Source organism: Octodon degus, unplaced genomic scaffold, assembly GCF_000260255.1.
Source record: "Octodon degus isolate 3935 unplaced genomic scaffold, OctDeg1.0 scaffold00235, whole genome shotgun sequence".
Taxonomy (NCBI): Eukaryota; Metazoa; Chordata; class Mammalia; order Rodentia; family Octodontidae; genus Octodon; species Octodon degus.
In genome coordinates this window covers 3,101,129-3,115,336 of record NW_004524811.1, presented here as the reverse complement: position 1 = coordinate 3,115,336, position 14,208 = coordinate 3,101,129, and the positions used below count along the sequence as shown (strand labels likewise).

Sequence of the window (14,208 nt, the reverse complement as noted above, 5' to 3'; positions counted from 1 at the left end):
TTATTCCACTGAGCCATCTCCCCAGCCGCAATACAATGCATATTAATTGAAATATAACTTATTCACATTACAGATACACCATGATTTATTTGAATAATCCACTATTAATAAAGGCTTAAAATAGCTCCACATTTCTCCATTACAAATGATACCACAATGAACATCCCTCTCTACATATTGTGTTGTATTTTTAAACATTTTTTTTCATCCTGTTGCATTTGTAAGAAAATATTATGGCAGATTTCTAATGCAATTGCTCTTTAAAACAGTTACACTTTCTTTTTAAAATAGAAAACAAATATTTCATTAACATTATTTTAAAAGGCTTTCCAATCTCAAGTGTTTAGAAAGCCACAAATGTTCCAAGGCTCATAGTTTGTGATACAGTCTAAAAATGAAAACCAGAATCAAGGCAAACACTCACCTATTTCTCCCTTATCCTTATGCTGCTGGATTACAGATTCCAACTCATTGTGATTCTTCTTTAGAGGAAAATTATCGAATCCCCTCCTCCCCATGAATCAAACCATGTTCAATTTCTTTGGAGAGCTTACCTGTCCACATAAAATATGCAGATTTTTCTGGTTCTCATAAAAAATGTTATAGGTATTCAATAAGGAATTAAGTTGTTCCCTAAAAAAAATTACATTCAGTTACAATCAATCTTAAGTTTTTAATAATAGAAGGCAATACTAGCACTTTTAGTTCATAAAAGTATGAGATAGAAAGAATAGTGAATGGAATCTTTATTTGTCACTTTAACTTATTGTAGGTCAATGAAAACCAAAGCATTCTTAATATCTTAACAGACCCTGGCATGCTAACTCAGAAATAAAAAGCAGAGAAGGGAAAAGATTGGTGATAGCAGAAGGGGGCCAGGAGACAAATTTGGTTTCACATTTGTTGTTTTGTTTTTTAATATTTAATCAACTTAAACTAGGCACCAATGGATACTTGAAACTGTGTGTCCACCAGAGTGAAGCATTGCTTAAGGAATAAATTCTTCCTCCTTCAGGCAGGCAGCTTCTGGTGTGGAGACACTGATGCCACCACACCTGTCTTTCCCAGTGTCCTCACAGGCCCAGTGAGATGCTTATTGTCTCTTACCTGGGTTGTTGTCACTCACTCCTAAAATCTTCCCTGCATCTTCTGTGTATTTTTAGCAGCATGAACACAAACCTAACCATCTTCCCAAGCCTCGAAATTATCCAGTACCTTTCCATTCTTCACAATAAAATACAACACCTCACAAGGGCCTAAAAGTGAGATGTGTTCCATCTTCTGTACATTCCTGCTACTGCTGCTCTTTTCTTTACTTACTACCCTCAGTCTCTGGCTCCTTGGTGTGCATGGACACTCCAAGATTTATACATGCTGGGGCCGGGGTGCTTGCCTGGAAAGTGTAAGGGCCTGAGTTCAATCCCCGAGTCCAAAAAAAAAAAAAAAAAAAAAAAAAAAAAGATTTATATATGCTGATTTTTGATCATGTAAGACAATGTAAACATAAATTTGTACAGGCCTTTTCTCACTTGGAATTTTCAATGTGCACATTTCCAAGAATCATATCCTACACAATCACTGATTAAATGATTCTATAGAAATTGTCTATTCTACTGTTCCACTTCCAAACTGATTACTCTAATTTTTATGTTAATTAATATTTCTGTCATAAATGTCATTGAGCATCCTGATTTCATTTTCTGGGGTTCTTACTGTGGGATATTTCCTAAAAGTTATACTGCTGACAAAGAGCTTGCAAACAGTTTTAGAGTTCTCATTTGGTGCCAGAAATCAGAGAGAAATTTCAGGTTCACCTGGGCAATAGATCTTACTGTGCTTAGCTGTGAGCACTGCAAGAAAAGCAAATGAAGCTTTCATTCTTCCAGTTCATGACAAGTCTCATGGCACAGTGTGGCTTCAGCAGCCTTTGAGCTACCTACTGCATGGCCGTTTCCCCAGTTGGAAAATGTCTCTGTGCTTGAAACCGCATCTGACAAAATCTCTTTTCTCTGAAATAAGTGTCCAAGTTACCCAGGGAGCTGGCAAACTGTGGCCCTGCACTGCCTGTTTTTGCAGAGAATGTTCTACTGGGATCTTGCTGTACTCTGTTGTTTGCTTATTGATTATGGTTGCTTTAGATGCTATAATTGTAGAGTTGAGTGTCTGTAACAATAATCAGATGGTTCATAAATCTTTTTTTTTTTTTTTCGGAACCAGGGATTGAACACAGGCCCTTGCGCTTGCCAGGGAAGTGCTTTATTCCACTGAGCCATCTCCCCGGCCCCCAAAAATATTTATAGTCTGGCTCTGTGCAGAGAAAACTGCCAATCCATTGTGTAACATCGAAATCTGAAATCCCATATCTTTCTCACCATGAGCAAAATCTTTCTGAGTCTTTTCAAAGATTTTGAAGTTGAAGAAATTAGAACTCAGTAACTCAAAGTGTTAAAATATAATTAAGTAGGTTAATGATATAAGACAAAGTAAGAAATTAAAAAAGAAAATTCAGAGCTGAGTGAACAAGTATAAGTATAGCAAAGGCAAATGCATTCCAAAATGCCTCCTTTTTCTTTAGCTCATAACTATGTTAAAGACAGAGAATTTAGGTACAAATATTATAGGTAATCAGACAGGGCTAATCCCTCCAAGAAAGAGGCCAGTATAGAAGACAAGAAACACTGCAACTGTGGGGGAGACACAGATACATCTGCTGAGGGTCAGACCTCAGGACAAAAGGTGAAACAAACATAACCACAAACTTCTACTAATGGTAAACATCAGAGATTGATAAATAGGTATCAGTCAACTTGAAAAATCCAAGAAGAACCAATGAGTCAACCCCTCTAGGAAAAGCTCCTGTTCTGTTTCATGCCTGCTTGCTATGTGACTTGCTTTTCCATCTGATTCTAATTTAATCAATTTTACCTAAGTGAATATACTTGCAATCTTATTGGTTGATGATAGCTTTGTCCTACTGCAAGCCCACCTCATGATTTCCCATTCTCCCCAACCCCTTGGGCCCTCCTCAACTCATGGTTTTATAAAAAAAAAAAAAAAAAATTCCTAGAAAAGGCAGGGAGGGCCCTTGGCAACCCACTTGGGACCACTCTATCTCTCAGAGAGGCTTTCTTTCACCAATAAATATATTCTGCTGTTAATTTCCATTGTTTCTAAAATTCATTCTTTGATTTTAGAGAACACTAACTCATACCAGACCTCTAGCATGTTAGGAATTTCTTCCCCCTATATCAATTAGATGTATGCCTTTATTTATTCTTATTAGTACATGTTTGCAGTACATAATGATTATGTGTATCATAGGGAGTTGGTGTGCATACATAACACATCCTAATCTTCTTGTCTCCTACTCTTCTCATCCTTCCCTGCTCCTTCTCCCTCTTGGTCCCACACCTATTTATAAAAGCTCTGTTTCCATCTTTTTCTTCATTTCTTTTTTTCATCATCTTTCCCTCTCCTTTCCTCCATCTCTTGTTTCCTTTATCATTTGAGAAAGATCTACCTACTTTCTATTGTCTATCTTTTGTTTTGCTCTTTATTTATAGTTTGGGTTTCTCATACAAGAGAAACCTTACAATATTTAAGCTCAAAAAAATGCCTTTAATTGTGTGTATCGTATCATACAGAGGAACTTTTGAAGATGCTTGCTTTATGGACCAGGTGATGTTAATCTGTACCATCTAAATTGACTTGCTGGTGAATGGTGGCATAAGGAGCTGAAGTGTTACTGTCAATTGGTCATCTGCATCTGTTGACAAAGCCTACACTAGCAATCATATTTCTACTTCGCTCTAGAAACCAGAATTGCAAGGCAAGCACAGCTGAGAAGTCTGTCATGTGTAGAAGGTGGAAAGATCTTTCTTACTACAGAGAATTTATTAAGTAATAACTAAACAGTTAGAGTGTGCAAGACAAGGGAAATAAGGATGTCAGCCTTGTGGAGAACTTGCAGGGAGTTGAGTTTCTAAGGGTATAACATGTAAAACAGAGAATGGTGAACAATAAGCACTGGAGAACTCACTCTTCAGGCAGTGGGCAGCTAAGATTCTGGGCTGGTAACTAGGCATGCCAGGTGGGCATCAGCCTGAGACAAGATAGAGGAAGAAAGGTGAGATAGCAATCTGGGATAGAGGTGCAGAATGAGGTTCATGTCCCATGGAAAGGCAACAGAATGCCCCACATATGCAGGAAGATCTAGAAGAAACTAAAATTATGGGGATGTTTGGCTTTGATGATTCAAAGACTTATCAAGGAATCTCCATGTCAAAAAAGGAATATTGATCAACCATACACTGTAACTTATCAGTAGTAATTTTAATAGAATTTTCAGAGTCCATTTAAATGAACACTTTCCTGAAAAGAAAATAAATCTGTTCACCTTCCTCCCTCATCTCCCAGAGTTTTTCAGCCAGTATAGACTACCTGTTGCTCAATTACCCTAATAAAACTCTAAAGTTTTGCTAAGAAATGGGTTCTACATACTGTCTTCTCAGTATATAAACTTGAGATGCCATAAAAGCCACACAGGGGCTGGGGAGATGGCTCAGTGGAATAAGCACTTCCCTGGCAAGCTCAAGGGGCTGAGTTCAATCCTCAGTTCCACAAAAAAAAAAAAAAAAAAAATCTACCAAGAGGTCCGAGCTTTAAACCCACTATGTGAAACAAAAGAAACCACATAATATTAAAAGTCCAAGACATAATTCTACAAGAACTTCAGGGAAGATCTGATGTGAATATGCCTCAGACTCAGTAAAGAAATTAAAAGGAGCACAGTACTCCCAAAGTCATCCCTGGAAGTTTGCATTACTCTGATTCAAAACCAGACAAGAAGCCAACCAGAAAAAGAAACTATAACCCAATATTGTTAATGAGCGTAGACACAACAACCCTCAATATGATACTGGTCAACAGAATGCAACAAGTATCAAAAAGATCATATATCATGACCAAGTAGGATTCATCTCAGGAGGCAAAGATGGTTCAACATATGCAAATCAATAAATGTAACACATTAAATAAACAGAAGCAAGACCAAAAATCACAAGATAATCTCAATGATGATCTCAATATATGCAGAAAAAAATTGACAAAATCCAACATTCATTCATAAATACTCTGAAGAAAATAGGTATAGAATAACCTTGTCTCAACTCTAAAAGTCATTTATGACAATCCTACTGCCAACATCATATCAGGTGGGGAAAGGCTAAACACTTTCTCTCTAAAATCAGGAACAAGACAAGAACGTCTGCCATCACCAATTATGTTCAATACAGTACTGGAAATGTTAGCTTGAAAAATCAGGTAAGAGAAATGAATAAAAAAGGTTATGTATAGGAAAGGAAAAAATCAAATTATCATTATTTGCAATTGATATGATCCGTTACATAGAAGACCCAAAAATTCCATCAAAAGACTCAAAATAACCAGATTTAGTATTATACAAAAGTCAACACACAAAAACTAATAGAGTTTCTACATATTAAGAATGAACTCAGTGTGAAAGAAATTGGGTGGGGGGAAGGCTGTTCACAATAGCATCAAGAATCAAATACTTAGGAATTAATTTAATCAAGGACATAGAAGACTTAAACAGTAAAACTATAGTACTCTGAAAAAGGAGGAGATATCAGAAAATGAAAAGATATCCCATTCCTGAAGAAGCACAACCAATATAGTCAAAATGGTCATACTTCCAGAATGGGTGCAGATTTAATGCAAACTCAATTAAAATAATAAATTCATATGGAACCAGAAAAGACCAGAATAGAAAAGGCAAACTTGGTTAACAAGAACAAAGCAGGAAACATCAAAATACCTGACTTGAAGTTATAGTATAAGAATACAGGAATAAAAACAGCATGGTACAAACACAAAAACAGCTTTATGGATCAATGGAACAGAATTGAGAATGTAGAAACAATTCTAGTATATTCATGTGTATTCTGATATATTCAGAGGGACCCAAAACATATACTAGATGAAAGAGCTTCTTTAGCAAATGGTTTTGCAAAAACTGAGTATCTCTGATGGAGACCACTACAAATTAGGCCTGAGCAGGAATAATAGGCTTTTCATGTTTGTGACTATGTCCAAGGCCTAGGCTCCTTGTCTGGAGATGGGCAGTAGACTGATAGTAAGTGAGCCTTTGTGAGTCACTGTAAGCCTGTAATGATGGATGAAGCCCAAAAGCCTCAAAGGATAAGACAAGGTCATAGCCAAGGACACCTGTCTCCCACCTCAACTAGATAAAGACTGTAGCCTCAGGAATCTCACACCTGGTTGGATTAACTTCACACCTTTCTTGTAAAAGTCCTTGAGTAGCATCATCCTTCTTAAGTATTCCCCTCCCTTCTTCTGATAATTAAATAAATGTGGGCCACAGAGAAGGCCTTGGCCTTAGCCCCCAGAGAATCTTGAATTCTGTGAGAGGGCTTTGATCTCCCTGGAGCCCTGATCATTCCATTTGCCTCTTTTTTTACTTAGCCTTTGCTATACACTCTCATTAGGAAGATTAAGGACCTAATCAGTCTCCAATAACTAAGGGACATTATTAACCTGATATGTCTCATCTTGTACTAAACTAAAATCAAAATGGATCAGAGATCCAAATGTTAAAACCAAAATAATCTGCTAGAACTCTTGAAGACATAGGTGTAAGTAAGGACTTTCCGAACACAAGCCCAATTCACAAGAGTAGCACCAGAAAACAACAGATGGGATCATATCTAATTAAAAAGTTTCTGGACAGCAAGCAAACAACCAGCAGAGTGAAGAAACAACTTATAAAATGGTGGTGGTGGGGGGATTCAGTTAAGTCTTGGAAGTGGCCTGTATGTCTATAAAAAGATGAATGAATAAAGAAAATGTGGTCTATGTACACAATGTGGTACTAATCTGTCATAAAGAAGGATTGGTGAATGGATTCATTTTGAGGCTATAATCTCATGAAATAAATCAGACACATAAGCTTAAATATTTCATAGTTTATTCTATCAGATACCCAAAATATAAAGAGGAAAATAAAAAGACAGATAACAGAAAATAAGGAGATCTCTTGCAAAATGGGAGGGGACCAAGAAATGGAGGCAGAGGGGAGGTTGTGGAGGGAAAAGGGATGAGACAGAATTAAGATGTGTATTCATACCAATCTCCCATGCAGAATGGAATCATTATGTACTGCAAACAAGTACTAATAAAAAATAAAAATTGAAAAAAATCATTATACATCAGATCACGGGGATGATATTATCATTAAACTGAGAAATGCTATACTTCTTTATAAACTGAATCATGAGGTAAACAAATATGTAGAACAAGGAGAAGATCCTGGTAGACTACAGAATGCCCAGATTTCCCTCTCCTAGCCACTCCTGTGTAGAAAGCCAAGCCAGGAGAGGTTCCCTGTTTGGGGGCTACAGGGTAGTGATAATAAGGAGATCGCTTGTTCTTTGAGTGTCCACTGATTTTAGTGGGTAACAGAACCAGCCTCAGCTGTCAGGTGCTTAGGTGCACTTTTGTGTCCTGAACTGCAGCTGCTCAGCAGATGGGAATTGCTCCCGTTCTGACATTTGCCATAAATAATAAACTTAGCAAGAAATGAATTCCTGAATCCTGTGAAGCTATTTAGCTGGATGAAAGAAATTATTTTTTTAAATGATAATAAACATAGTCAGGGGACAGGATGATGAGTGGAAGTGAATCATCTCAATATTAGTTGCAAAGAGTTGCAATCTTATTTCTATAATGACCAACAAGCAGTAGATAATCTACTTTTTCCCCTGATACCAAAGAAACCTGTCTTTCTCTTTAGTTTTACAATTTGAATTTACTCTGGGCAAAGCACAAGTACTGTACACTCTGTACTCAACACAAACTTCAGAGGCAGTGTAACCTAAGGTAAAATACATCCACCACAGCTTTAGAGAGCATACCCAGCCCTTCACAGTGCTCGGCTGCACTTCCCGAAGTTGTATGTTGTTACATTTAAGAGCAGGAACCTAAAACTTCCAACAGAATCTCTGAGGCAGGATTTAAAAATCTTCCTTTGTTGTGTTAGTCAGATTCATGCCGTGAAAGACCCAAGAAGAGCAGCTGAAGGAGGGAAGGCTTCTTTCGGCTCACAGATTCTAAGACACTTGGCCCTGTTGATTCTGAGCTTGTGATGAGGCCAGGCATTATGGCAGGCAGCACATGGGAAAGTAAAGCACGGGAAAGGTGGGCTGGAAGGAGAGGAGAATGGAGGAGAAGAGAGGACAGGAAAAGGAGGAATATGCAGCAGCAAAAGAGGAAGAGGCAGGGAACAAGAGCTGCTCCCCAGGGCCACACCACAGTGATCTCTTTATTTCAGCTAGGTCCCCATTTTCTGTTTCTGTCACCTCCTCTTAAGGCCATCAAGCTAAGATTCATCAGCAGATTCATCCAGTTGAAGTTAGAGCTCTCCCAATCCAGTCCCCTCTGAAGTACATCAGCAACCAGCCCTTCACTTTGAGCCTGCTGGGAGCATGCTGGACCCCAACCGCAGCACTTGTTCATTTGCACCAGAGTTTTTGTGATTGTTGAGGATGGTTCTTTAGCTTCAGTCTGGTGCCCCTTGTTCCCTGGGGAGGGAGATGTGATCTATCTGTCCTACTTACCAAAGTCTTTCACTTGTTTTACCTTCTACATTCTACATTACCTTTGGGACTCTCAATTGAGGTGTAAAATACAAGTGGCCAATGATTCTTAAGGCCATTATGTGGGCACGGCTAGAGATGAGCTTCCTGACATGCAGCCTTATATCCAAGGCTGCTGCTTTACATATATGTACTGTCCATGCTATATCCTGAGAACATGGAACATAGGTATTAAGCAATCAGTATTGCTTAGCATTTTAAAATTTCATTTCATTGTTCTTGGGATAAACCCTCCAAATCCTGCCATGTTGTGTGGTCCATCTTCAGCCTTCCTCTTTAGCCTCTTCACAGGACTTTCCCTATGTCCTGTCCCTCAGCTTTCCTGGGCACATTTTACTTGCTGGAACTCTGAGCTCTCTGACCACAAGTGTTCTGGTTGGACTTGCTGCTCTCCCACCAGCTCCCTCAGACCTTGGGAACTCGTTTTTCCTTTAGATCTAAGTACAAGTGCAGTATCTAGCGAGACACCTTCAAAGATCACCTGCTAATGCTGGGCCAGTGGTAGTGAACTGTTTAGAGGCCGAGCACTCAAACTGCAACCCAAAACCCACTTGCTTTTGCAAAGTGGCCCTGCGTGCACTGTCGCCCTGTGGTCAGTGGCTTACACACCAACAGCAGGGGCTCACGTGTCCACTGCAGCCTGTGCCATAGGCTCACCACCTCTGTGCGAGGTCCTTATTCTTTCCTAGAATAAGTATGCAGCAAGTCCACCCAGAACACTTGTGGTCAGAGAGCTCAGTGTTCCAGCAAGCAAAATGTGCCCAGGAAAGCTGAGGGACAGGACATAGGGAAAGTCCTGTGAAGAGGCTAAAGAGGAAGGCTGAAGACAGACCACACAACATGGCAGGATTTGGAGGGTTTATCCCAAGAACAGTGAAATGAAATGAAATTTTAAAATGCTAAGCAACACAGATTGCTTAATACCCATGTTCCATGTTCTCAGGATATAGCATGGACAGTATATATATGTAAAGCATATTCTTGCCTATTCTTTCCTGCCATAGGACACAAGAAAAGATGGGCTCAAGGAGACAGGAAAACTGTAATATTAAAATAGAACTTTAAAAAACTAACATTTTATTAGTACATGTGTGCAGTATATGATGTTTATGTTCCTTGTGTGGAGTTGGTAAGGTATAGAACACATCTTAATTTCTTTTCTCATTCCTTCCACTCTCCTCCATCCTCCCTCCCACCAGCTCTTAAACCCCTTCCTACTTGTGAAAGATGTTTCTCCCTACTTCCTATTATCCTTTATTTTGCTCTTTATTTAAATTTTGCATTTCTCATATCAGAAAAGCAATGTGATATTTAAGCACGTATGTCTGATTTATTACAGCATCCATTTTCCTACAAGTCACTAGTTTATCTTTATGGCACTGCAGTACTCCACTATGTGTAATATTGTATTTTCTTGTACTTTCTAAGAAGATCTGCAGCTTCAGGACAAAACAGTTCTTCAAATTTTTCCCCTTTTCCAGCCAGCCTGCATTCTCAGAAATCACACTCAGGACGTCAGCAGATCTCAGCGGCAAACACATGTGGATGCTGCACATTTCAACACAACCTACCACGTGGGCAAAACCGGAGGCTCTGGTGTGCCCATCTTAGTTAGTCCACTGCAGGGACACCCTAAAATCCACACAAATCTGCCAGCTCTGGGGTACACAGTGCTCTCTCCCTCTTGAAGGCTCATACTTTTCCTCTGAATGTGCATTTTTACAATTCTAATACATCACTTTATGCTTCCAACTGAACATTATTTTTTTATGGGATAGAATTCAGTAAACCTGTAACTGCCTCACAGGTGGGTTGAGCCAACGTTCCTGTCTCCATCAGGTTCCTTTCCCTTAGAATATTATTTTGTTTCAGGGCTTTTCTCAAAGCACGATCCCCAGAAAAGCAGCACTGACACCCAGCAGGGCTTTAGATATGTAAACAGTCCTGGCCCCTGACCTGCTGCCAGGCTGGGATACTGGGTGGCCCAGTTTAACAAGCCCCCAGGTGGGCTTGCTGGTGCTTCATGCCCCAGCTTTTCTCCAGTAACCTTGTGTCTCATGGTGTGCTCTCAAAACATCATTTGAGGGCTTGCCAAAAAGCTCAGTGGATTAAAGCACCTGAAAGCAGGAGCAGGGGCTCGAGGTTCAATCCCCAGGCCTGCCATGCCAGCCTTACCCCCAGAGGGTGCTGAGACAGCAATTGAGACGGGATGTGGTGGTGTGCACCTGTAATCCCAGCTCTTGGGAGGCTGTAAACAGGCCAATCACCAGAAGTCCGATCTAGTAGTGAGACCCTGAACACCCTGTAGACCCTTCCCTAAAAATACCAAAAAAAAAAAAAAAAAAAATCACTTGACTAGGGAATAAAATATATAAAACTAAATCACAATGAGGGCAAGAGATGAAGGGAGGGGAAATAAAAAGGATGCAGATGTGTCATGTCCATGTACCAACTCCCCAAGACGAAGGTGGTCATTACACACTGCAAGCATCTATTTAAAAAAAAAAAAACCAACTCTTAGGAGGAAAGACCTTTCATCAGTGTAATTAACACATCCAGAAACTCAAGTAAGCGTCCTTCATATAATGTATTTCTGGAGTCTATGAATTTGGACTTCAGCAGACTTCATATGAAAACAATTTTATACCCGTATCTTGGAAAGACTTTATTCCTCCTCCTCCTTCTTCTCCTCCTTCTCCTTTTCTCCTCATTCTCCTCCTCTTCCTTCTCCTTCACCTTCTTCTTTGTGGTACTGTGGTACTCAGGACCTTGTGCATGCCAGTCACACACTTTTGCCACTGAGCTGTCCCCCTGGCCCAAGACTTTGTGGTTTTTTTTGTTTGTTTATTTGTTTTTAAATTTATTTGTGTGTGTGTGTGTGTGTGTGTGTGTGTGGCCAGCTCAGCCCACCAGGGGGCGGGACTGGCTGGCATGTGGTGCTGGGGGATTGAACTGTGGTCCCTGGGCTTCGCTAAGCTTGTTCCAAGCAGGTGCTTTAGACCACTGAGCCATCTCACCAGCCCCATTGACTTTTATTTTGTCGTTAGGTTTTTTGTTCACATATTCAAGTATGTTTATTTGCTTTGTTACTACACTCACAGTGCACAACGTTCACATTTCTTCAGGGGTGCTAATACTTGTAAACAGCACATCTTAATTCCTGTTTTCAACCTTGTCCCCACCTTTCCCTCTCCCCTCCCTCCACGTCTTGATCTCCTTCCCATGTGAGAAAGATTTATCTTCCTAATTCCTATCCTTTGACTTTTTCATTTACAATGTATTTAGAGTTTCTGATATGAGAGAAACCATATTTTTTGGGGGGGCAGCTCAGCCCACCCTGGGGGCAAGGCTGGTGTGGCATGTGGTGCAGGGGACTGAACCACAGTCCCTGCACACTTGCCTAAGCTTGCCTAAGCAGGCACTTTAGAATGCTGAGCTAGCCAAAGATTTTTGTTTTGTTTTGTTTTGTTTTGTTTTTTCAGTACCAGGGATCAAACTTGGGACCTTGTGCTTGCCAGGCAGGCACTTACACTGCTGAGCTATGTCTCCAGCACCCTATGTTATTGAAGCATGTGTTTCTTTTTTCTTTCACTTAGTATTCTGATCTCAAGGTAGACTAGAAAGTAAATTCATCTTACTCAGAAAGAATGGCTATCATCAAGAAATCTAATGACAAATACAACATTGCCAGTAAGAAACCATGCCACGTTGTTTGTGTGAATGTAAAGAAGTATATCCACCAGGGGAAGTGTGGGAGGCCATTAACTGGTATTCATTTTATAATAGTGTCAGCCGTCTTCTTAAGTTTCTATTCCCCTGCTGAGTTAAGTTTATGGTCCTTCCCACCTTGCCCATTCCCCGTGAATCACGTGCTATGCCCAAGGGTTGCACCTTCCCCTGTTGCCTAGATACCTGCTGACCCCCCTAGAGCAGAGACTTCCTCATTCCTACACTCCCTATATATACCCAGCACCTCCCCTGAATAAAGCAAGACTTGATCAGAATCCTGTCTTGTCTCCATTCTTTGCATCTCCTGTCCTTTGTCCCCTCCTCAATTCCCCACTCCTCCCCCAGGTGACCTTTGTCGACTGACCCGCTGGTTCAGGACAGGGAAGTCCTCCAAAAAGTAAATGAGGCTTACATGAGATGCAGCTGCTGCTTTTCGGCAGCTCCACAAGAGTAAAAGACAGCATACTACAGTGATGTTCACAGACCCATGCTTATAGCAGCACGGTTCATAATAGCTAAATTTTGGAAGCAGTCTATATTTTTATTTGAGAGAAGACTTCTCTACCCTTTGATAAAGACAGAAATCCTATAGTGTTCAGGAGAGTAATGCCCTCTCTTTATAACCCTACCTTCAGGACTTGCTTCGGCATAAGACATTTGCTTTTGTTCCTGTGATCAGCAGAAGACCCTGGACTTGGAACCTGGGCGAAAAGTGCCTTCTGGCTCCATAGCGCAGGTATGAGCTAAGGCCTGGCAATGCTGGCTGGGAAACAAGTGCGATCTGCAATCATCTCCAGAGCTCCCAGGAGCTGTAGACAGCATAAAAACGACCAGGCACTATCACGGAAGGTCACAGCAGCACACCAGTTTGCACAGTAGCCCACACTGTGTCTGAATGCAGCGTGTACTTTCATTTTTGCTTGTAGCTTTCTTTTTCTTTGTTTGGTCCGAGTTTGCTCTGCAGAACTGATTTTTTCCATATGTATTCAAATAAACTTTTGACACCATTATTGGCTTCTCTTGCCCAATTCTTTGTTTGAGGCAACAAAAATCCCAAGCACTTCTGACTGGTGAAACATTTCCATAACAAGTGGGAGCAGCCCCCTGACACTGTTCTTTGTGTTTAATATGTGCTTAAAGGTGCAGGTGGCTGGCTCCTTTGTTTCAACAGAGTTCTGATCAACATGCTTGGAAAAAGAAATTGCAATAATGTACTTTTGAAACTTATTTACTAAGGACAGGAACACACACCTGCTTTTTGTACTGCTGTTAGAAGAGTCAGCCTCCCAGGCATGGCAACAGTTGCCTAAGTAGTAGAAAAAGTCTGGCAGGTTCTGAGAAATCTAAGCTGCCCTAGGAACTGGATTCAAACTCTTTTCTTCTTTTTAGTGTTGTTTTGTCTTTTCAATACAAGGCTGGCATTTTCTACTGCCTAAGTGCTGGATTTCAGCCTAAGTCCTGAAATAAAAGTACTCTGAAACCAACCACATGGAACCTTTATTTAGTTTAGAATATTTACCTCCTGAGGCAGGGAAATGACAATGACTCCAGGCAAAGAAAAAGCAACTGGAACCTTGAGCAGGAAGTCAGCCATGTCAACACTCTAGCCTGGAAGTTTCCAAGCTCAGAGAATCCTCACTCAGGAGTGACATACAGAGCTTACACCTTTTATGGCACCATTAAGATTTGGTCTTTTAAATTGATGGTTCTATATAATTCTCAGGAAACTTCCTGGGATCAAAATTTCGGTTCTAAAGATCCTGTTTTACTTCTTTTTTTTTTTTTT

General features: G+C 40.3%; 1 protein-coding gene across 4 annotated transcripts in view; it reads right to left on the bottom strand.

Annotated features, from left to right (window-relative positions):
* Nucleotides 1-14,208, bottom strand: part of Rassf6 (Ras association domain family member 6) — a 77,454-nt gene that overhangs the window by 19,603 nt on the left and 43,643 nt on the right. For 3 of the 4 annotated variants that reach the window (XM_023705998.1, XM_023706001.1, XM_023705999.1), the window contains exon 3: nucleotides 555-633. The exons of the other annotated variant lie outside the window; for it this stretch is intronic. In XM_023705998.1, the coding sequence (XP_023561766.1) occupies nucleotides 555-633 (79 nt within the window). The remainder of the gene's footprint in view (nucleotides 1-554; nucleotides 634-14,208) is intronic. 4 annotated transcript variants of the gene reach the window in all.